Raw genomic sequence first — 24,017 nt, forward strand, 5'->3', positions numbered from 1 at the left:
CTTAAGTTTCATGACAGTACAATTTGGACCTGGGCACACAGCCGTTACTGAGCTAATCATGAACTCCTCTTTATGCCAAAGTATTCTAGACTCAAATGTGAGGCCATCTGTCCTATAGCTGAAGCTTTACTGAAACTGGATCATGCAACAGGACAGTGATTCCCAAGCACAGCAGAAAATCTACAACAGACCACCTGAAAATGAAAGAAACAAGGTGCTACAGTGGCACAGTCAAAGTCTAGACCTCAATGCTGTGGTGCATAAACAAACAACTGCAAACCTCAATGAACTGAAGCATTGTTGTGAAGAAGAGGGGGCCAAAATTCCTCCAAAACAACAATTATTCCAAGTGCTAAAAGTGGTTCTACAAGATACTAAATCATGACGTGTAGTTAATTTTCACAGGAGTGCATAGAGTCCCGTGAAAGTAGCTAATAACATGTAGCAGCAGTTAGAAAATAAACAAAACCCATCCTCCAGGACGTTAAGTGACTGTTAAATTATCACTACACCTAGACAGAATATTCAGTGTTTATGATGTCAGGAAATTATGTATTAAAAACTATATCAACACCATAAGCAGTAGGTCTGAGCTGGTAAGTATTAATAAACTCTTTTTGACATGATATTGTTATGGTGCTTGTTCCATGTGGAAACATCACCTGCTGAACACAGAGACTCTTGCATAAATGACCTCCAAAAGACAGGTGAACTTGTGGTGTTGTTGGACCAGAGCAGACTCTGTGCAGAAATACATCACATGTCCCTGGTGAAGCAGGAGGTCTTGCAAGCAATGGTCAGTGAGTTAGAAACACATCCAGCATTTGCCTCCCATGTTTCTAAATTTGAACTCCAGTGTGTGTGTTTCTGTGTGTGTTTAATTTTCACTCAGATGTTTTAATCAGCCGATGATGGAGCGGTGGCCTACCCAAGATGTACCCTTTGTCCTATGACAGCTGGAATAAGCTACAGCCTCCCACCACGACCCTGACCTCAATAACTGTGAAAAAAAAATAATGCATTGAAATATGAATGCCATGATGTTATTTTGTGAAACTCTGGATGCATGAGAAACTCCTGTGTTTCTACACTGAAGCCAAACCACTGACTATCATCATCATATGTAAAGGAAATATAAGCTTTAGGGAAAATCAGTAGGTTAACAGTATCAGGTTAACTGCTGCTAAATGACTGCCACAGTAAATAAATATCTTCATTTACCAAGGCATCACTCTTCTTACGATGGAATGAATCACCTTCAATACCAATAACTTACTGATGTAAAATGGATTTATACTGGCCACATACTACAGACTGCTCTAGGCAGTACTTGGCTCCCTACAGCCGCCCAGTTTTCAATTTTTGTTGGCAGGCTGAGAGTTCACAGACATGCAGACATACACATAAACCCTTCAAAGGGGCTCATTTAATCTCAAGCTGTTTATGAGTGGAGCACATTGACTTAATGGTGTAATAAAAGATCAATGGGCCCTCACTTAAAAACAAAACAATCTCCCTCAGGAGGATGGAGACACATAAATCCATCCCCGATGAGGTGGCACACTGCGTATGCAGAGATAGCATGACAGAACTGGACAGCGTGCACACTGAGATGCGATCGCAGCAGATCTTTATCATTTTGACAGGTCATTGGCATTGAGGCACAGTGGAGGAGCATAAGAAGATCCATAAGGAGATCCACAGCTCTCAGATATAAAATAGCTTGTTTATATAAATGTGTGTGTGTGCCTGCGCCAACCACATTTCCAGAACCACTGAACAATGGCACATAGCTTCAAAAAGTGCCTCGACTGCATTTTGAGCCAGACTTACTAAGGCTCTTACCAGAAACCCAAATCACAGGCTATCCAGTTCCTTTACGGAAAAAAGGGAATGAGAGGGTAAATATTTCCACTCTATTAATGTTTTCACCATGGAAAAAAAAAATCATTGTGTCTTGAAATGCCAATCACTTAATAAAAACAATGTTTTCATCTTCTCAAACTAAATTGAAGTCAATGACTGGATTCATTTCGTCTGGTTCTCGCTTGCCTCTCTCTTTTCCTTTTCCTCAGTCTCTCCACCCTCGTTCTCAAAATGATTTGCTTTTCAGTCTTGGCCCAGATTGATTTCTAAATAAGTGAAATCTGCTCAATTAGCCTAATGCACTGTATATATAAGCATATGGATGCTGGATCGAACCACAGCCAGCTGAACTGATCAGCTCAGCCTGGATTGGACGGGAGAGATGTGTGGTTCACCTGTTGGCTTATCGCGCTGTTTTCTTCAGGCGATAAGCCGGTTGCATTGCAAAGGACTTCCCCCCTTACCCAGTTGCCAGGAGGATATAAACCTTCCACGGTTGCCCTAGAGACAGCTAGGTCCCAGTTTGAGTGATGAGGTGGTGGTGGTACTGGTGGTAACTCATTCGGAGAAGCTTTAGTTGAACGGGAAGCTGTAAATACCAAACCTCGTCTTTCATAATCTGATGATCTGTAGCCAGGTTCTCTGTTACTGTAATTGTGACATAAAGGATTATACCATGTTCTGATTTATATAGTTCTAACCTAAACAAACAACCTTTAGCAGACATTAATGATGAAATGAGAATTTTTGCAGCTACTCTTTTTATTGGATTTAAAGACTTTCCACAATATTTCTGTAACTACAAACATGCCTATTACTACGAATCAATCATTACATCAGATCAAATTACAAGTATTGCTTGTTTGCTTTAACAGGGTAATCACTTTGTAATGTGCACCTGAGTGAGTAACCAAAAGAAAATTACACTTTTTAGATATTTGAAAAAAAAAAGTGCCATTCATAACACTTTCCTAAAAAGCTTTCCACTTTTACAAGCCTACTCAGAAGGAGTCCTTCTACTTTCCAAGTACTCCCAATTCAACTGTGACCATCAAGCATATTTTCTAAGCTCATCCCTCAGAATTTTAGGTGCCAGCACAGTGGGTGGAGTTGGGAGTGAATCCGGTGTCTCTGCTGCTGCTGCACAGTTGTGGCCCAGCTTGGCTTTAAGAAGAAAGATTTTGGTTAGAGCCACACAACCAGCACCACATGGGTGCGGGCACACACCCATAAAAACAAGAGCCCAGCACAACTGACTGAAAACTTTTCTGGTCTGCTTTAATATCCTCTGAATAGACCGTGAGGATTTTTACTGTGCACGTCCCACATCGATGTGCACAACTCAAAAGGCAATAAAAAGACTGTTTTGTTTGTTTGTGTAAGAAATGTGTATTATTCCGTGGAGACGTGGAGATTTATTGTCATTTAAATGCCTAAATAAAGACGAGCTTTGCAGAACCAAATTAGATCAAACACTTAATTTCATTTATTTGCTTGTTTTATGCTCTCTCCCTGAATGACATGCTAATGAGGGAAACCAAAGGATGACGCTTGTCTTCTTGATGTATTTCATTCTGGGGCCGTGCAGGAAGCATCTAGAGATTATAAGTCTCCTTATTAGAGGTTAACATGTAGGCTGGTGTCTGCAGCTGTGGTCATTATAACAGCACTGATTAGGCATCCACGGGGGGTCTGCCTGATTGGGTATTTATCTCCAGCCAACAGACGCAATTAAAATTCCCTTCTGAAAGTCAGCCCAAAACGGAACTCTAAAATAGTCCGTCACCTCCTTAAACCCCCCCCCCCCCCATTTCTCCCCTTCTCTGTCTGTGACTTTCCGTTTCAAGACTGTTTCCAAATTTTTGTGGCTCTGAGCACAAAGTCTCCGCTTTATCTCAATTTGCACCCTCTCTTCTCACCACTACAGAGCTGTACCTCAACACAACCTCGCCTTTTTTTTACAGTGTTCCTTCCCTTGCTCTGTCTGTCACTGTAACTTTTTCCCACTGCTTATTACGCCACACTTAGATTTTCATAATGTGCTATTAAGTGAATCGACATGCTTTTGCAGTACTGTAAAGTAGCCTCGCGGCACATTTTAATTGCTGTCAGCATTGTGCTAATTTCCCAACCTTTTGCAGGAAAATACAGGCAGTCACAGATAGTTTAGCAAAGGGACATTTAGTAGTGGGGCAGTGACAAGTTTCATTAGAGAAAGAACTTCAGACGCACATCTGTGGTACCAACATGGGGCCCTCGCTGCCCTCTCCCTGTCCCCCCGGATCTGAGGCTCTCTGACAGGAGGGAACACTTCAAGAGTAAATAATGCGTTTTCTCAAGTTGTGCCAAATCGTGGGGCGCTGGAAGAAGGGGTCAGACAAACAGGAAGAGGAGACAGACAAAAGGCACACTAGCAGCTCTGTGAGGCACTGCGCTTCAATCTCAATACTCTTAAGAGGCGTACAGTTGATATGCAGGTAATGCAGGTTGAGCTTTTGCACATACTTTACAGTGCATGCAGTTTAATTTAATGTATTAGCATGCTAAAGCTCACTACTTAGCAATATGCATACAAGTGAACTGATGACAGCATGAATTCATTGTCTATGAAGAATTTGTACATCCATACCAAATTTGTGACAATTAATCAGGTGAATTCAGTAAATAACTAAACTTCTGATCCATATCAAGAGATGTAGTAAGGTTCAACCATCCAGTAGTTTTTGGGACATTTTTGTCTGGACCAACTGGACAGTGCTGCCACCCCTTGAGCTCTGATTCAAGCACGTCTAAAGGAAAACGGCAATAGAAGATAGACGGAGATGTTTTTATAGGAAAGGGCAAGAGAAGGAGGAGGCGGGTGGACAGCTAAAGGCTAAAGCAGAGAGAAAGCATGCATGAGTGGCAGGGCTTCCCTCATATTTGGCTGCTGTAGTTGATGGAGACAGATGGTAGCCCAGTGGAGTCTCTTCATACCAGCAGACTGAGGCCTTCAGCTTTTAACCCTAAGAGAGCTGATGAGAGATTCTGAGGGGAAGGGAAAACAAGACATGAACGAGATCACAGACACACAGAGACAGCCAGACGGCTACAGATGACGCTTTGAAATAAGCCCTAAACATGCTCCATTTGTCGGTATGTCCGAATGCGCTTGTCTAACACGGCTTCTTCTTTACAATCAAGAAAAGACTCCTTCTCTGAAGAAGACACTTGCACACCTAGGAAGCTGCACCTCACTGTTCCAAGCAAGCACACACAGACACACCTAGAGGAAACAAAAAGGTTCTCAGTATGTGAAAGCCATGTTCGTATGAGAAACGAACAGAGGTATAATGCCTGCCATCTAAACCGAATCCAGAGTCGTAAGGGAAAAGCGCCACTTCCTGCCACACTCCCTTCTCCCTCCGCCAGAATCTCTCCCTAGCAACCATGCATTGGCGTGGTGATTGGACCGGCGTACCAGCGGTTGCTATAGCTACAGGAAGCTCCCCTTTCCTGTAACCCCCTCGTTTTTTTGTGTGGTTTTTTGTGCTTTTTCTGTGTCTGTCTCTCTGTTTCTCCTCATAACCTTGCTGTCTTTATTTCTCTCTTTGTTTTTTTTATATTCTACTCCCCACTGTACTTCTCTCCATTACAGTCTCTCCCCTTGCCTTCAGAGAGCAGTGGCAGTACAGTACAGTAGGCTGATGTTAATATGATGGTGGCTGATGGCTTCCAAAGGGAGGCTGGATTGACTGAGACAGATCTGCAGAGAAAGAGCCAAAGATGCTGCTACTTTATAAAAGCCCCGGTGAGAATATCAGCCAGAAAGGGTGCATTAGCAGAGCAGTCAAGTATTTATCTGACCTGTCTGAATAAATCTTGTATTCCCCTCAGCGCTGTTTTATGAGAGAAATCTGCTTTGTCTCAGAAAATAAATAACTACCGGGAGCAGGTTTGCAGTTTATGTGCAAAGGTGTCTGTGTTTGCATCTGTCTCCTGCTCTGTTTAGATATTTGCTTCTCTGTGTCTGTGTTCTTTGTTAGTCTGTGAGCTGGCTGCATAGGAAGCAAGCACCTTGATTTATGTTTGAGTTAGCCTTATGCTTGTGACACTGACAGGCTCCCTCTGTTTTTGCTGGAATCTAAGAGTGCCAATTATGCTTTGGGTAAATGTGGTCACTATGTCACTGAACCAGTATGCACTAGTCAGCCCATATAGCAGTAATAGAACACTCCATCGTTACACACTATAGCTGCTGACAAGCGCTACAGGATGCATGTATTCAGGGGCTGTTTAATCATTCTGTGAGCTGGCTTCTGTCTTCAGCGTTTTCCATACTTCTTCTTCTTTTTTTGTCTTGATATTTTCCAGCTGATTGCGTGGCTGCTTTTTCATGCCATAATCAGCTGCGGTATAATGGGTTCAAATGAGATGATTAGTGATCTGTTCCTCCTCTAACTAATGCATGAGAGATGAATTATGTTAATGTAGCATGCAGAAGGTTCATAAGTGTGGGCAAAGATAGAGGGAGAATGAAATGATAAATGATGTGGCTGTATGTCCATATGTGTTTTTACATGCTAAGAGAATGTGGGAGACAGTAACTGAGAGTGTCAGACTTTTTAAGACTGAATGATCAGGAGCTATTCAGTGGGGCATAGTCAGCCCTTTTGAGGAGAAAAGGGGGCTGGATGCAATACAGACAGAAAAGGAGAAGTAGGAAAAACAGGAGGGAGATTTTTTGTCATAGTTTCACAGTGAAGATGAAGGAAATGGTCAAGGTCAATAACCTGCGCACTCATTCTGATTTCTAAAAAGAGAAAAAAAAGGCCAGGAAAGCGCAAAATCAAATGATGAAACACATCCCGGTCTCAAAGTTCATAACCAGGAGTGATAGATAAAGATATTGGCTGCCGGGCAGTGAATTTTCACTACGGTGTGTTGGCATAATACAGTTTAGCCATTAGCCTCCAAATTGCACACACCGCTTGCCAATGTCATCCTGCCCCGAGATGAGAAATTGATTTCATGCTTGAGTGACTGTCATGAGGAAAAAGAAGAAGATGGAGAAAGCAAAAGAGAGAGAGAGAAGAAGAATCAGAAAAAACACATGACAGAGATGGACAGACACGGGAAAAATCCTACCAATGCATTCAGGACATTTTTACACTCTCGAAAAATATACAGAGAACAAACTAAAAGCCAAAGTCAATGCAGACAAAAGGGGAAAGATGGAGTTTGCGAAGTTCAACGGAACATGGAACATGTTTGTGTGTGAGGGGGATTTACACACTGAACAATAAAAGCTTTAGAAAACTGCTGGGTGTGCAGCAGTCCATACGGGAGAGCATATTATGGGCAGGTTTGTGTCAGAGCCTGGCCACACAATAGTCCCCCATTGCCTCATGGGAGCAGGAGAACTGTCTGGAACACGAAGGGAGAGATTTGTCAGATAGGTGTAGGCTAAGATGATGCGATCAGTGACAGCTTTCCATTAGCATCGCGCTGCTACGAGTGTGAAGAAAAGGAAGAAAAGAAAGTGAGAATCAGACTGGCATTATACTAGTGATGATGTAATGTTTAGGCGACACAAACGACCCCCCATCCCCCCTCTTTTTCTCTTTTCTGCTCGGTTTCGGTGCTCTGCCCCCCTTTTTCTCTGGGGCACAGAACAGAGCCTTTCGATTGGTTAATAGGACCATAGAGATGCTGAGAATATCCACCAACCAGGGCCCGGGTGCCCCTTCACATCGTTACCACAGCAACCCCACACAACCACAGTGAGCGTGCACACATGTATACAGTAGACGTGCGTGCTTATAAACACGACTGCATGTGTGCACAATAAGCTTTTTTTGTTTTTTTTTACATGTGTGACAGCTAGATGTAACAACAATCCTCAGAAGAATAGCCTTCTGTGAGTTTATCAACTGTAGAACGTCTGGGAGCTGCACAGCACTGTAGTGCAGAGAATAACAAACCCAACTTACCCACCATTGCTTCACGATTATCTAAAGACTACTCAGTAGAGCAGGGCGATATGACCAAAAATATTTATCACGATATACATTTGAAAATTTGCGACAACGATATAACTGACGATATAATTGACACTAGACAAAATGCTTTACAACTCCACAACTTTATTAGTGCAAAAAAACCCCATCAATGTATTTTCACTTAAACAAGCAGCTGTTTTTTATGTGCATTAAAGTTATATAAAAATGTAACAGTGCAAATGCAAATTCCTTGCTAACATTAACCAAAAGGCATTTCCAGTGGAAATTGGCCGACATATCCTCAGCATAACCATGTATAATATCCACAAAACTTAAAAAGAGGTTCTACACACACAATACCGTAATGTTATGTTGAAGTATCACAGTACATATCACTCCGCGAGGCTCCTGCCTACGACAGCCGTAATGCTCCGACAATCCATCAAGCTGTGCGGCTTCGTAGCTTAGCAAAGTCGTTCTAAAATATTTGACAGATTTTCGAGCGCCGTGTACATAAAATCGTTTCGAGGTCAGTAAACACAACCAGAATTCAAACATAAGGCACACGGGATTATAAGGGGCACTGTCGATTTTCAGAAAAATCAAAGGATTGATTTTAAGTGTGCCGTATTTTCCAAAAAACCACGGTAATAAAGACGGCCCGCTAGCATGCTCTACCAAAAATAGTGCTTTGTTGTGTATCTGACGGACGAAAGCTAAACCAGTTCCACACCACTGAAGTTGCAGCATTTTTAAAAACCAATTCTGGTTCATTTGCTTCATTCAACGATCTGCTTTCGCCTTTCACATTCTCCGTCGCCGTCATGCTTTTTCCGTCATGTGCGTATGAAAACAAATGCACTGCGCATGCGCGTTTTACCCATATTCTATCGCGCTATTTCATTTTCTTATCGTTGCCCAACATTATACCGGTATTACTGTGAACGGTATGATATGGCCCAGCCCTACTACTCAGGACGTTTCCTTATGTAAAAAAGTTGTCGGGGTGTTAAATAAAAGAAAAAGACAGTTGTCCTGTCTCACAAAAAAAAAAACAGGGAATGAAAAAAAAAAGAAATAATATTTTTTTTGTTTTTTCATTTTTTAAAAATTTGCACTGAATAATGTTTACAGTGGAAGAGTTTGCACAATTCTAATGAGCTTGAAACTCAATTTTTGGTACGACAGCATTTATTCTTTGGCACAGCCTGAACTCTCTGAGCAAAGCTTTCTTGTCCTTTGTAGTCTACAGGAATAGTTCTCCAGGCTTCTTGAAGGACATTCCAAAGCTCTTTTTTGGATGTCGGCTGCCTTTAGTTCCATTCTGTGTCAAAATTATCCCACACTGCTTCAAAAATGTTGGGGTCTGAGCTCTGGGGTGACCAATCACTGACTCACAGTACTCCATTGTGTGGTTTTTTTATCCAGGTATGCTTTTACTGCATTGGCAGTGAGTTTGGGATCATTGTCATGCTGAAAATGAAGGCATGAAGGCGAATTTATGGTTCAGCAGGGGTAGTGTATTCATATTCCGCTGGTAGTCCTGGGATAACCCGTGCACCTGCAGAGAGCTCTGTTATCAGATGTATGCAGTGTACAAAGTATGTGGTACAACCAGTCTGTGGACAACTCTTACTTGTGCTATTGTTGGTGCGTCAGCCAGCCGTGGAGAAGAGCAAAGCTATAACATTCAAAGAGCTGATGGGAAACTAGTGTTAAAAACAATAAAAGGTGTCCACTACTGTCTGTGCTTTTTTTTGTGTATTTTTTTTTATCTTTTTTCTGAAGTTCTTCCATTCCTGGTTAGCTCCTCCACCATACCTATCAACCAATCAGCATTTGGCTAACTCCATGTCACTGGATGCAGTGACTGGATGCAGTTAGGATTTTGGAGGACTACAAAGGAGCATGTCTGCGATGGGTAAAAAACCCCCTCGACAGACAAATTTGCAGGACCCTAAATCACGCTTTAACAGTCGTACACTTTCACGATGTTGTTGCGTGGTGGATGAAAATCTGACCAGATGCATCTATTAGCTCATTTGTTTGCTGTTTCTTAAGGACATGACTTTCAGAAACAGTTCATTTGATTCTTTTTAAGCTCTGTCACTTCTTCTTTTTTTGTCCTTCAATTGTGCAGTTTCTTCAATTTTTTTACGGACATGCTGCACAGGATGCTGAGATTTGCCAAGCTTTCAGCTAATAGCTCTTTTTGTTCTCGTTTTGTTGGTGCACACATAAAGTTTTGTGCTTGTCAAACTGCTTTATTTTTGGCACTTTTCAAATATTCATATAAAGAAATGGGAAAAATTATGTGTTTTTGCAACAGACTGATGCTAGCAAAGTGCCTAAAGATACAAAAAAAATGCTTCTTCGTTAAGCTGTTATGCGTAATGCAACACTGGTTCATCCCTCGCTATTTTTGCGCTTGAATAATTTGTACTTCATAATTAAAGGGCTTTATAAAAAAAATATTCCTTTTAAAATGGTCAGGTATAATAACTGAACAGAGAATGATTGAAAAAGTAGCCAATGTCCACAGAATTTTTTTTTAAAGACCCTTACAAATCCTTTACAAACTAGTGATTAAAACCACTTTAAAAATGTACAAGAAAGCTTGGCTGCTTGGAAGGAAAATATAAAGAAATGAGGCGTGGCTCAAGACTCTTTTAGCACACTGTCGATTGATTTGGGTGTATATAATATAATATAATATAATATAATATAATATAATATAATATAATATAATATAATATAATATAATAAATGTTTGCTCCAAATCCCTTGTAGAGCATTAAACGATAATAAACCATTCCTCTAAGCAACTCGTGCTACCAATGCAAACATATTACAGAAAAGATGTGGCAAAGCGATTCCTTTTTCATTTGTCCTGTAACAGTTTTGGTCTCAAATGTTACAAAGAACCGATAAGCAACCCACAACTTACTGACTGTCTTTGTTTTAGTGTGGAACTATTAACATAATTCTGAGAGCGCTTGCTCAAGGCTGTACAGCAGTGTGACAAACAGCATTCCTCGTTTCTTTCATTTCCAGTTTTCATTTTACACATGCACAGACACGTGCTTATCACGAGCCCCTTTCAGACTTGCCCTTCACTCTGCAAATGTTGCCAATTGTACATGTCAGTTTTGCATTTGAAATGAACTATGAGTCAGTCTGATTTTTGCTGAGCCACATAAAAATACAAATCCCATTCATCAGACTGTCAACCTCCTAAATTTCCCTCAACTTGAATGTCAGTTGGTCACAGTGTGAATACATTTTGCCTCCAAAGTCTACAGCATAACCAGTGTACATTTTACCTGGGTGTGTAGCTCTCAAAATGTCAATTAACCCTGCAGTAAAACATGTTATAGAGCATGCTGCCATGTAAATGTGCTTTACACAATAGACAAACACAAATTACAAAAGTGAAAGGCATTCCACACAACTCCTACACTAAGAGGGTGTGTGACTATGTCACCATTGTTTCTATTGGAGGTCACCGGTGCTCTTCCACTGCAAAGCTAAATCAGTCTCATTAATCCACAGCATACAATCTCTTTTAAGTTGCCAGCAAATTAACAGGCTACCTTAGCAGGAGCCTGAGTCGCCTGCAAAGCACCTCTGATCCATTCCAATCCCCACCGTTTACTAATAGTAGCACTCAGCATGTACGCTAGAAGACGGATGAAAAAGTGCATGGGCAGTATCTGCAAGCGTGCATGTGGGTGTGTGCTCAGCAGACGAAGACGTGACCAAGATAGATGTCTTGTTTCTGGCCTACCACTGGAATTCCCAGTTCTTTCTAACCATGGCCACCCAGGCTTGGGAACTGTGCAAGGCAGCTCCAGTTTGTGTGATTTTTATATAACTGATTCATTTCTTACCGGTGCAGGTGAAACACTTGACATGAAAGTGGGTCTCTTGTACTCGTACCACTTCGCCTTTGCAAACTTCCCGACATCGCTGGCACCGGATTGGCCCAGAGCTCCGCTGACCGCCTGTTGAGTCTTGGCGATAAGCTGATGAAGGCATAAAAAGAACATTTACTGAACTCAGCTATGGTCCGCTAACACACACATTAAAACATAATTTTGAAAGTTGTGTTGACTGTTCCCATTCCCAGTTTCCTTAAGATTTAGTTTTCCTCTCTCTCAAAGCACATTTGCAGTTCTCAACCTCTGACAAAGTTCTAAGCTTCACAGGCCTTTTATATGTAACTGATGCTAGCTTTTAAAGACACCAAGTTATAGTTACTTGTATCTATATATATATCTATATCTATCTATATACATGGGTGTGTGTGTGTGTGCATTAACCTGCATGGACATGTTGCCGTCGTTCCTGCCATTTTTTTAATACTATTTCTTGATTTTTTTAATTCTTGCCCTCTTAAACTAAATTTAATCAACTTCCCCCTGGGATTAATAAAGTATTCTGATTTTAATATGCAGTATAAACGGAGTCTGGTATGAGTTCAAGCAGGCCAGGGAATCAAGCTCAGCTGCAATCGCAGCAGATGATCTTTTCTCAAAATTACATACTAATGTAGTTTGATATTGCCATTGTCAGTCACACAAATGTGATTCAGAGAAACTATACAGTATACACACTATCTTCTTGGGGCGATCGTGGCTCAAGAGTTGGGCGTTCGTCTTGTAATCGGAAGGTTGCCGGTTCGAGCCCCGGCTTGGACAGTCTTGGTCGTGGTGGTCAGAGGGCCCGGTGGCGCCAGTGTCCAGCAGCCTCGCCTCTGTCAGTGCGCCCCAGGGTGGCTGTGGCCACACTGTGGCTTGCCATCACCAGTGTGTGTGTGAATGGGTGGATGATTGTGTATAGTGTAAAGCGCTTTGGGGTCCTTAGGACCAAGTAAAGCACTATACAGACCATTTCTTTAAACAGCATGATAATACTTCTGTTAATGGGTGAAAGACATAACGCGGCTTTTCATTTTCAAGTGTTATCTGAGGAGAGAGTACATTACAGACTCCACTGTGTGCAGTTCAAACAATAAGATCAGTGTGTAGCTCTGTCAACACTTGCTCTGAAGCTGTGAGGTCTGACACCTATGTAAGCTTGGTAAGCTCCAGGCTTTCTCTCTCACTGTCTCTATTTTTCACACAGTTATACAGGATGACACACACAAACATATACACACACACATATAGACACGCACACACACACTGCTGTGTCAGTAGAGAAAGCGAGATGGATCCCCTTACCTCATTATACCTTACATGTCAGACTCCTGCAAGCCCAATAGCTATTTCACACAGTCAGGAAAGCACGTTCACACAGAAAGCCTTAAGAGTATCGGAATAAATGCAAACACAAGGAAAAAAGGTAGAAATATTCTATTAACTGAATCTAAATCTCTTGGGCTATTAAGGGCTCTTTAAAGATCCATCTTGTCCTCTGGGTTGTAAACACACTTGAATCCACAGGCAAAGAAATGGACAATGGACAACCAGTCATTCAATATTGATATATATATATATATATATATATATATATATATAATTTGCTGGCAAGGAACCATCATGGAAGGACAGGCCCCTGCACGGTATGTACCACCGGCAGATAGAGGAGGTGGCTGATATCCAGAAATCCTACCAGTGGCTGGACAAAGCTGGACTGAAAGACAGCACAGAGGCACTAATCATGGCAGCACAAGAACAAGCTCTGAGCACAAGATCCATAGAGGCTGGGGTCTATCACACCAGGCAAGACCCCAGGTGCAGGCTGTGTAAAGATGCCCCAGAGACAATCCAGCACATAACAGCAGGGTGCAAGATGCTAGCAGGCAAGGCATACATGGAACGCCATAACCAAGTGGCCGGCATAGTGTACAGGAACATCTGTGCCGAGTATAACCTGGAAGTCCCGAGGTCAAAATGGGAGATGCCCCCAAGGGTGGTGGAGAATGACCGAGCTAAGATCCTGTGGGACTTCCAGATACAGACGGACAAAATGGTGATGGCTAACCAACCGGACATAGTGGTGGTAGACAAACAGAAGAAGATGGCCGTAGTGATCGATGTAGCGGTTCCGAATGACAGCAATATCAGGAAGAAGGAACACGAGAAGCTGGAGAAATACCAAGGGCTCAGAGAAGAGCTCGAGAGGATGTGGAGGGTGAAGGTAACGGTGGTCCCCGTGGTAATCGGAGCACTAGGTGCGGTGACTCCCAAGCTAGGCGAGTGGCTCCAGCAGATCCCAGGAACAACATCGGAGATCTCTGTCCAGAAGAGCGCAGTCCTGGGAACAGCTAAGATACTGCGCAGGACCCTCAAGCTCCCAGGCCTCTGGTAGAGGACCCGAGCTTGAAGGATAAACCGCCCGCAGGGGCGTGCTGGGTGTTGTTTTTGTTTATATATATATATATATATATATATATATATATATATATATATATATATATATATATATATATAATGGCAAAAGAGCTGGGATTTATCACTTATTTATCTCTATCTTTCAAAGCAGTATGAGAGGTCATACTCTCTGTGGAAGGGGTGTAATGGCTGGGTAACCAGCTGGCCTTGAATACCTGAATAGCTAAGTGAAGGATTGCGCTGCTAAAGTCAAAGCAGCAGCAGCATATGGGCTGCCATGACAGTGCTACCGATTCCATTTCACCGAGTGAATCCCAAAGGGCTGGCATCACTTAAACAGTCTAAGGGCCTTGCACATCTCAGAGTCTGAGCGCTCCTTGCGTGCCTCGAAGTTGACAACAGGATATTCACTGTGCACGTGAACACGAGGACGTGCATGTAGGCATAACTGTAGCTGTGTATTTTCTCACTCTGGACAGAGTTGTGGGCACTGGAAATATGCAAGCATATTTTTCCCACTCCCCACCTCCCACACTGGAGCCTCTGTAAATCCATAACTTTCCTCACAATGTTGGCAGCACTAACCTGACTGATAAGTGCAAAGGCGATGGTTCAAACAATAGCACTTCCGTAAAACTATCTCTTTTTTGTCTTTTTAGTTTTTTTTATTAATGTAAAAAACAACTATTCATTAACACTGTTCCCAGCAGGTGGACATGAGAGATGATGGGAGCTAACGGCAGAACATGTAAGCCTGTGCCAACACCTGTAAAAGACAGAGTATTTACTTACAGGTCTGACCTTCTTAATCTGGGCCAGAACAAACCTCTGGCACACAAGACAGGTAGGTAACATTGTACAAAAATTAACAATGTAGCTCAAATCTGACCGTGGTAAGGAATGGCAGTTATCAACAGGTACTTAAATTATAGGCAGGGGTGAGGTAAATGGCAAGAATTTTTTTCAAACACTCAACAAGTCTGTTTTAATGATCTAGGTGCTTGTTTAACCTCTTGAATGTCTGTGACAGAAAGAGAAAGACAGCCGAGGATCCAGGTCCAAAAGAAGCTCAGGAGCCGAAGCATTATGTAACTCTATCTAATTGTGTCAACACACTCACTCTCATTAACTGCAGCAAAGCTCTCCAAGTCCAAGCCCCTTATAGGCACCTCTCTAACAATCCTCCTTCCTCTCCCCTAGTGAGGTGTTGAGTCGTTCTTCTAAATTATGGCCACCAGACTACCAATTTAATCCACTGACTCCAAATCATTTGAGAGTAGCCTGGAAGAATACAGCCTTTGGTAACAGGTGATAACAACAGGGCTTTGGTCAGAGAGGCAGACAACATCCCCAGGGACTGAGAGGTTGCTGCTATTTCTACCCCTGACCTGACAGCCCCAGGGAAAGACATGCTGTGGGTTCAGTCATGAGGGATGCTGGGTAGCAATGAGAAAAAGAATAGGACATTCTAAGCGAGCCAATACAAAGACCTTTAGGAATTAAGATGAATTATTAAAAGGAAAAGAACTGCTTTGCAATCTGCGATTAGTTTCCAAAGCTTTTTCTTTGGTTTTCAAAAACTTAAATTTCATTGTTGAATTCTAACAAATTGAAATTGATCTCTACTGAACAAAGACCACAGGCACAAGACTTAAATCAAGGTGAATTCATTACAGAGGGAAACTTATTTGGTAGTCATCTTAAAATTGTAATTTTTATTGTTTAAAATCCATAGCATAGGAACTGCAGTTTGAGAAGTTTGCAAAAAGACTTGACTGACAGTCATTTTGATGCAAAACCATCAACTTGTAGTTTAGCAACAGAGCTGTAGTGTCTGGTAAGGTAGCAGATAATCTATCACAAGCTGTGAGAATCTCATCCATAATTTTTCAGCAGGCATCTTCCTGGACAATTAGACAGCTGGTAGCAAAACATCAATGCCTAATGTCGTTCATGTATCTGGGCGACAACTCAAGCCCTTTAGAGAAAGCTGCTGATGAATTTTTCAAATTCTGTTTTTTGCCGTTTTCTGATCCAGACACTAAATCCTCTTATAAAACTCTAAAGTGCCATGAAATCCAAGCGGCAACCAGCAATGCCAAAAGTTGGAGCCACTTGAGAAGTACGGCAGCTAGATGCTGGCTCTAAAAGACTCACTTTGTTAAAATGACTGGGAAAAACCCCAACTTCTCTGTGAATTATATTAGCTTTTGTTTTCTACAAGCCTGAAGTCACATGTGTGTCTTGGTGGCAAATTTTAAAAAGCATTACAGTATTTGATCAAGAACAAAATACTCAGCCTAGGTCCAGCTATTGTTACTGTCTATACAGGCTGGAGAGTAAAACCACAAGCATAGATATTGAAAAAATGTTATTGATACCAGTGTTATTATCAGTTCTGCTCATGGGTCTCATTCTTTATCGATTCCCTTAACGACACAACCAGGAAAAGAGTAGGCCTACAGAGGTTTTCATTGTCCAAGTATGAAAACAGTGTAAAAACAGAGTACAAATAAGGACTGCAGATGACTCAAGTGTACAAACATTTGACTGCCATGAGCTCCATGTTATTCTTTTGCAATGCGAAACAATCGGAAAAAAAGATCCCAGAACTGATGTAGTTAGGATACTGACGTACTGAAGGGTTGTTTTTTTTAAACTGTTTACTGAAATATTTTCCAGTTATAGTTATATAATGGACATGGACATAATGTGTAGACTCGTAGCTTTCATTTTAGTGTATCCACAATTAAATTGGATGAAGAGTTTACAAGTTTCAGCTCTTTAACATGGGCCAGATTTGGGTAATTCCTTCATTATGTCATTATCAATTAGGCAGATAAAAGGTCTGGAGTTGACTTAAGGTGCAGTGCTTGATTTGGAAGATTTTGCTGTAAACAGACAACATGCAGTCATGCAAGTGAAACAAGCCGTCCTAAAGCTGCGAAAACAGAAAAAACCCATATGAGAAATTGCTGCAATATTAGGAGTTGTGAAATCTAAAGTTTGGTACATCCTGAGAAAGAAAGACAGCACTGCTGAACTCAACAATGCAAAAAGACCTGGATGTCCACAGAAGACAACAGTGGATGATCGCAGAATCATTTCCATGGTGATGAGAAACCCCTTCATAACAGCCAACCAAGTGACCAACAACACTCTCCAGGAGGAGAGGTCAAATCAAAATCAAATCAAATCACTTTTATTGTCACATCACATGTGCAGGTACATTGGTACAGCACATGTGAGTGAAATTCTTGTGTGCGAGCTTCACAAGCAACAGAGTTGTGCAAAATACAATAATGTAAACAAGCAAAATACAAGAATGGCTACATCTGAAACTAATAAATATATGTACAATATATAATAGTATATGCATTTCTGGATGTGTATACTAAATATTTTTCTACGTGTGTGTGTGTGTGTGTGTGTGTGTGTGTGTGTGTGTGTGTGTGTGTGTGTGTGTGTGTGTGTGTGTACACATATTTTACAAATTAAGAGAGGTGTATCGATATCCAAGTCCGCCATAAATTCAAGACTGCAAGAAAGTAAATACAGGAGGGGTTCACTGCAAGATGCAAGCCACTCATAAGCCTCAAGGATAGAAAAGCTAGATGGACGTTGCTAAAAAAGCATATAAAAAAGCCAGCACAATTCTAGAAATAACATTCTTTGGACCAGACCAAGACCAACCTCTACCAGAATGATGACAAGAAAAAAGCATGGAAAAGACGTGGAACAGCTCCTGATCCAAAGCATATCATATTATCTCTAAAACATGGTGATGGCAGTGCCATGGCTTGGGTGTACATGGCTGCCAATGGCACTGGGACACTAGTGTTTATTGATGATGTGACACAGGACAGAAGCAGTCAAAAGAATTCTGAGGTATTCAGAGACATCTTCTTAAATCCAGCTAAATGCAGTCAAATTGATTGGGCGACGTCTCATAATACAGATGAACAATGATCCAAACCATAGAGCCAAAGCTGTTTATTAAAGCAAAGAAGTGGAATTTTCCTGAATTGCCAAGTCAGCCATGCATTTCACTTGTTGAAGACCAAACTTTGGACAAAAAGGCCCATAAACAAAGATTTGAAGAATGTCTTGGTTTCTCTAATGTTCAAAGATTACACAGTAATGTATAGCAAGGAAACATCTGTCAGATGATCAAAAAAGTTTGTTATCTGATAATAATCTTAACAGTTAATCAACTTGTGAGTGCAACACCACATAAATCATAAGCAATGCTTTTGTAATTCTGATATATAATTTCACAACAAAGCAACATCATATCTTCCGTGTCTGTGATCTAAAGAGGCCAGTGGTCATGTTTTTCCATGCCTTCCCCCTTCCCCTGTCTTTATATCCCCTTTGGGTAGAAGCATTTATCAGAGCAATGGTAGTGTCCAATTGTATCACAAACATCCTGCTGCTCCACAGAGTGAGAAGGGTCAGGTCGCTACTGACAATCTGAATAATCACTCAGTCCTACCAGAAGCCAAGGTCGTGGAGACGGCATCCTTGAGGACAGAACAGCGGTCTGGCTCAAAAGAGTCTACTGATTAAACTGTCCAATGAAATGAACAGAGCACTTACAGTTTAAGATAAAACAAATGCTAAATGTTATTATTATGATTTGAAAGTGGCTTTTAATACTGTAAAGAAAGAAATGAAAAAGAAAAAAACCTCACCTATAAGCAGCAACAATGGCCTCCGCTGCAAATTAACAACAAAAAACATGTGCTCGATTTTAATGTCGGCCTGTAAGAAAAACACACCAGTTGTATGTGATTACTGCATATGAATATTCATCAGTCTATACCAGCATCTGTGTTTGCATCTGTGCATCTTTGTTCTCTGTGTTATTATAATAAGGCATTTTGTATCGAGAGGGAAAATAGCATTTGGCTCTGGTTTGGACTGTTCACCACATGACACGGCTCTTCTCCTCCTTCACTAGCCCTGCTCCAGTAGATGCTACCCATAAAACCAGGAAAACAATGAACAGTAAATAAAACAGCAAAATAAACAAAAAATATTAATTAATGTAGTAATAAATCAATTAATTATCCTAATTAACATAATTATTAATTACCGTAGTGTTCCTGGGCCCAATAAGGATAGCATCTGGCAGCAGGTCATTTATGGATGGCCCTCAAGTGTCAAATGAGCTGCTCATCTGTAAAGTCATCTTTCACTGATTGCCTGTTTCGTATTCTATTTTATTTCATATTGAAGCTGTAAATAAGCAACTTGTTATATAACTAAAGGTAAAATTTAGCTAAAGCTAACGCAAATCAAATTGTGTTTAAAGCAGATTTTTTTTCTCAGATTTTCTTGATCTAATCAGATCTGTTTGCTTGATTCTGCACTTTAGGATGCACATCTCAAGCAAATCCCTGAAAGATGAAGTTCCAGCAGACATCTATATCACTCTCCTCTTAATTTATTATGCTAGCATTTTCCAACAAGCATTCGTTAGACAGTACAGCTGATGCTCATTAGGCAGGTATTTGGTGTTTTAGCACTACAGGTCCACCTTTGACCTCATGGTGGCACAAGCTAGTCATTAGAATATAATGTATGGGAACATGAATATTTGCATCAAATTTCATTTCCACGTGACTAGAAGAGCAGCAACATCATTATCAGATATTGGCCTGACACTAGCTGAAATAGCTGGAAGGAGCATCTGTAAGTACGGGCTGGCTTCTGCAGTCATTTCCATTCTTTGTTATTCTGAGTTACCTAAATCATGTGGCAGCACTGCACTGACAAACCAGTACATGACCGTAGGAGGAAAGCCAGCAGAGCACGTAGGAGCTAGCAATAATGTTTCGGCAGTTTAGAGAGGTTCAGGTTTCATTCCAACAAGTCTCTTTGGTTTTTGTTTGTGACTTTGCTGTATTTTCAAAGCATTTGCACAAGACTAAATAATAAATCCAAATGGTCAACATATTGGAAACTGCTGCTGTAACATTTAAACCATATGTGTTATTTTTCATGAGACACAATACAACTTTTTTTTAAGTTAAGACAGCCAAAGAGGAAACATTTTTACAGTCCCCATATGCTGCACTATGCAGCTACAGTCTTCTGAATGCACTTTGTTGAATAGCCTTAGAATTTTTCTCTATATAAAGACAGAGAGCAAGGAGGAGACGTGTCAGAGCTGCCTGTGATGTATTGCTCTGCAGATCCCCTCAGGTCCTTGAGCTCGATGATCAGTATATTGATCAACATGTGTTTTATCACTCCCTGAAACACACTAACTGTCTGGAGCCAATTCTGCAAAAACAACTCAGAATCTGTCATCATAGCTACCCACATACTTTCTCTATATCTAATTATTGAAAAATAAGGCTCCTTCTGCAAGAAATGTACCTCCCGTGCCCAGGGTACTGCACCGTCTGTCAGCCACATGGAAAATAAGACCAGACCAGACCAGACACACTCACGCACGTACAAAAAACTGGTGACCATGACAGACAGAAGGACCAGAAGATGAAGACAGACTATCAGAGCTGTGTGTAATTACTCTATGTGCGTTGATAACACCCAGTGCAGCGGAACAACTGCACACAGCACAGCCTAACAGGCCCGTTCATGTCTAAACCTTAAAAGTGTTGAAAGCAGAAGGAAACACGTTTGACTGACTGAAGGAGAGGAGAGAAGAGGACATGTTCGTGTTTGCTTTGTTTCAATGCCTAAAGCCAGAGTAGAGACACATGTCACACCACCATCTGCCTGCTGTGTCATCGCTAACACACACAAACACACACACAAACAAACACTTTTAAATTCTGACACATCAAACACCACATGTTGACATGTTGTTTCTGCGCGTGTTTGTGTGTAAACCTGTAGGAGCTCACGCTATTAACTCAGGGGAGCTTTTGGACAGCTCTTCACATGTTGGCCGCGTGTGCTCCTCCCCCTCCTTCTGTGTCAGCTGAGAAAAGCATTCTGAAGCTTAACAAAGGAATTATAGTCATTTACTCAGACCACAAGAAGCTGCCACATCACTCCTGGCACGAATGGCAAAGACACCGGGCTGTCAGGCAAGACTCTGTGCCACAGAGTTAAGAGCACTGGATGAATAATGTAGTGCCACACAATGACAGGCAGTAATACCAGAGGGTGGACAGGAAGCGCCTGACACCATCAGTTCACGGAGCACCTGGTGCACATCAACTTCAAGAGGCCTTACTGACAGCTAAGGGGCGGGGGTGGAGTGGAGTGGGGTGGGGTGGGGTGGTGGTGGAATTTTCTTTTAAAGTTAACCTTGAGATCCACATGCGGTCTGACTTGTAAACAAAACAAATACACATTACCCTACAAGCCCTACGGGGAAAGCCCTGATTCAGCTGACAGAGGATCAGGGTCAGAGTCAGGTGATACAAGGTCAGCTTAGCATCATGGCTGTCCCAGAGCCATTCTGAGGTAAATATGACAGGAGCCCCCGAGGCTGACAGATGCACAACTAAAGTCCCAAACGCTCAGCTTAGGAACTTTCAACCAAAGGCCTTACTGATCCTGTGAGGAATGTGTCAGTAAGGAGCAGGTGGATTTTTAAAAAGAAGAAGAAGCAACAGCTGGAGGCTTGGGTGTTCCCTCAAGAGTGATGGGAAGGAGGATGAGGAGGGAGAGAAGAAGATGAAAGACAGGAAGTGAAAGAAGCGAGTGAAGGCCCCAGAAAACAACTGTTATGTGGATGAAGAATTTCAAAAATGCTCCTCATTGGATGAACTCAGGGCAAATGCCACTCTGACCTCGAGATATACTTAGCTCTAATCTCTAAACCTGCTCCAAGTCTATTATAAGGACTTGGCACCCACAGTCACACTGGTGTGTGTGTGTGTGTTTGTATGTTTTTGTGTTTTGTTTTGTTTTTCCTTAATGCAAAAATGCCAATTTCCTATTTTTATTACATTAAATTGCAAGTCATCCTTATTTTAAAATGTTTATTATTTATAATAAATAATTGAGCAAACGTGACATAGTCTAGACTACTATTGTTCTATGGCACTTCTCTCGGCTCTCACCTACATAAATCGTCCCTGCGCTTCAAGTGGAGAGGTGGAGCGCACATTCACTTACCACTGGAACTCATGATGCCCAATATCGGTTGTTATCCAAAACAAAGCGGCTTCGTCAGAAAATAATCCCATAAAGCACGAGGAATTCCTCAGTTTCGGCAGTTTTACTCCTTCGCAATTTTGAAATAATATTATTGATAATAATAAAATTAATAATAATAATAATAATAATAATCCACTAAACGCAAATGATGCTTCTCACTCCCAGCAGCACTGCTTCCAGTCAATTTGTCAGAAGAAGAAGGTGGGCATAGAGGGGTATAAAAATATAAGAAAAAAGAAACAGAAGGTAGGATAATACCCGTACTCAGCTACAACATCCAAATAAAACTCCCTCTCTTGCTGTGTGAACGTCGGCTGCCTTTATTATTATTATTTTCTTTCTTCTTCTTCTTTTTTCTTTTTTCCCCAAAGACGCCAGTGACAACACACAATGCTGCTCACACGGATTCCACCTTCACATTTTCGCTGCCGGCTGATCCCAGCTCCGCCGCGCTCCCCTGGCGTGTCATCGTGCGCCTTTCACGCGCTGTAAACACAGCCTCCCTATATATTTTTCCGTTTGAGGTTTTCAAAATAAAGCAAACACGTTTGCGTGTTAGCATGTGAACGTTGCGTGAAAAGAAAGGAAAAACAAGGATTTTGGTATATCTGAAATTAAAATATTAGCCTACAAAAGACATGCATGCACCTCGAATATCATTGATAAACGCTGACAACTTCAACCTAAATCGATGTTTCAGCGATAACAGTCTTTGATCATATATATTTTTATAATAAGCTAACACTAAGTTATTATTTAATTTAGATTTTGATTTGAAATATCTATTTAAGTGGTAGCTAATTCAATGCACCATTAAAGCAAAACCTGCATTAAACCAGAACCTGGCTACAAAACATTCCCATTCCCAACTGTACGTTATTACTGTGTCTTCAATGTATTAAGTACGTGACTTGAACTAAAATGTTAAGCCCACATAAAAAAGAAGTAATACTTTTGTAATTGTAACGTAACTTTTTCCCACAAGCTCAGTCCTTTCTCGAATAATATTAGACTTTAGGCTGAATATCATAACTACATTCATATATATATATATATATAACATTTACATATATATATGAAAGTGTCACTGACGATTTCTGAAAGCTCAAGCTTTATGGTTACTCAAAACTGATTTTTTATGAAAGTAAAGTCATTTCCGGTACTGCTCCGGGTTTCTGAGCCCAACTTGACTGCGCTCTTTTTTCTATCCTAGGTTAACGACGTCACTCTGGGCTGCTGTGAGCGCTTTGGGGATACTATACCCTACATCACTCTGCAATAAGTGATACGTGTTCACGAGTCCTTCCTTTTAAGTCGATTTCCAAAGCAAAGGAAGACTAACAGAAAGATGAGAATTTTAGATTCATTTGCAAAGCCATCTTGAATTGAAACTGGGCCGGAACACATTTGTCACTTTTCAAGAGATGCATGTAATATTTAAAACAAAATTATTTAGAGAAGGTCGAGAGCGTTCATAAAACCACTTTGTTGTTTTAGCAGTGCTGGGCTGGGCTTGTTGCTAAAACTGATATGACACCGCCCTCTTCTGGAAAATCGACGTAAGCAAATAAATTAATTGGATTATTTACGGTGAACCTGCTGCTGAGGCCATGTTAATTTAGAAACTGTGGAGGGATTTGTTTCCACGGTTTTCACCTGTTAATATGTATTGAAACATCTCATGAAT

At 41.2% G+C, this 24,017-nt stretch overlaps 1 protein-coding gene across 3 annotated transcripts in view; it reads right to left on the reverse strand.

The window, feature by feature from the left end:
* The window catches only part of ablim3 (actin binding LIM protein family, member 3), a 47,614-nt gene extending 24,822 nt beyond the window's left edge, over positions 1-22,792 (reverse strand). For all 3 annotated transcript variants that reach the window (XM_085421162.1, XM_085421152.1, XM_085421143.1), the window contains exons 1-2: positions 22,289-22,792; positions 11,738-11,872 (exon numbers count right to left, since the gene is read on the reverse strand). In XM_085421162.1, coding sequence (XP_085277288.1) covers positions 11,738-11,872; positions 22,289-22,301 — 148 coding nt within the window. In that variant the 5' untranslated portion in view covers positions 22,302-22,792. The remainder of the gene's footprint in view (positions 1-11,737; positions 11,873-22,288) is intronic.
* Positions 22,793-24,017: the final 1,225 nt, after the last annotated feature.

This window comes from Rhamphochromis longiceps, linkage group LG2 (genome assembly GCF_057381845.1).
Source record: "Rhamphochromis longiceps isolate RC_006_pf linkage group LG2, R_longiceps_female_GT1.1, whole genome shotgun sequence".
Taxonomy (NCBI): Eukaryota; Metazoa; Chordata; class Actinopteri; order Cichliformes; family Cichlidae; genus Rhamphochromis; species Rhamphochromis longiceps.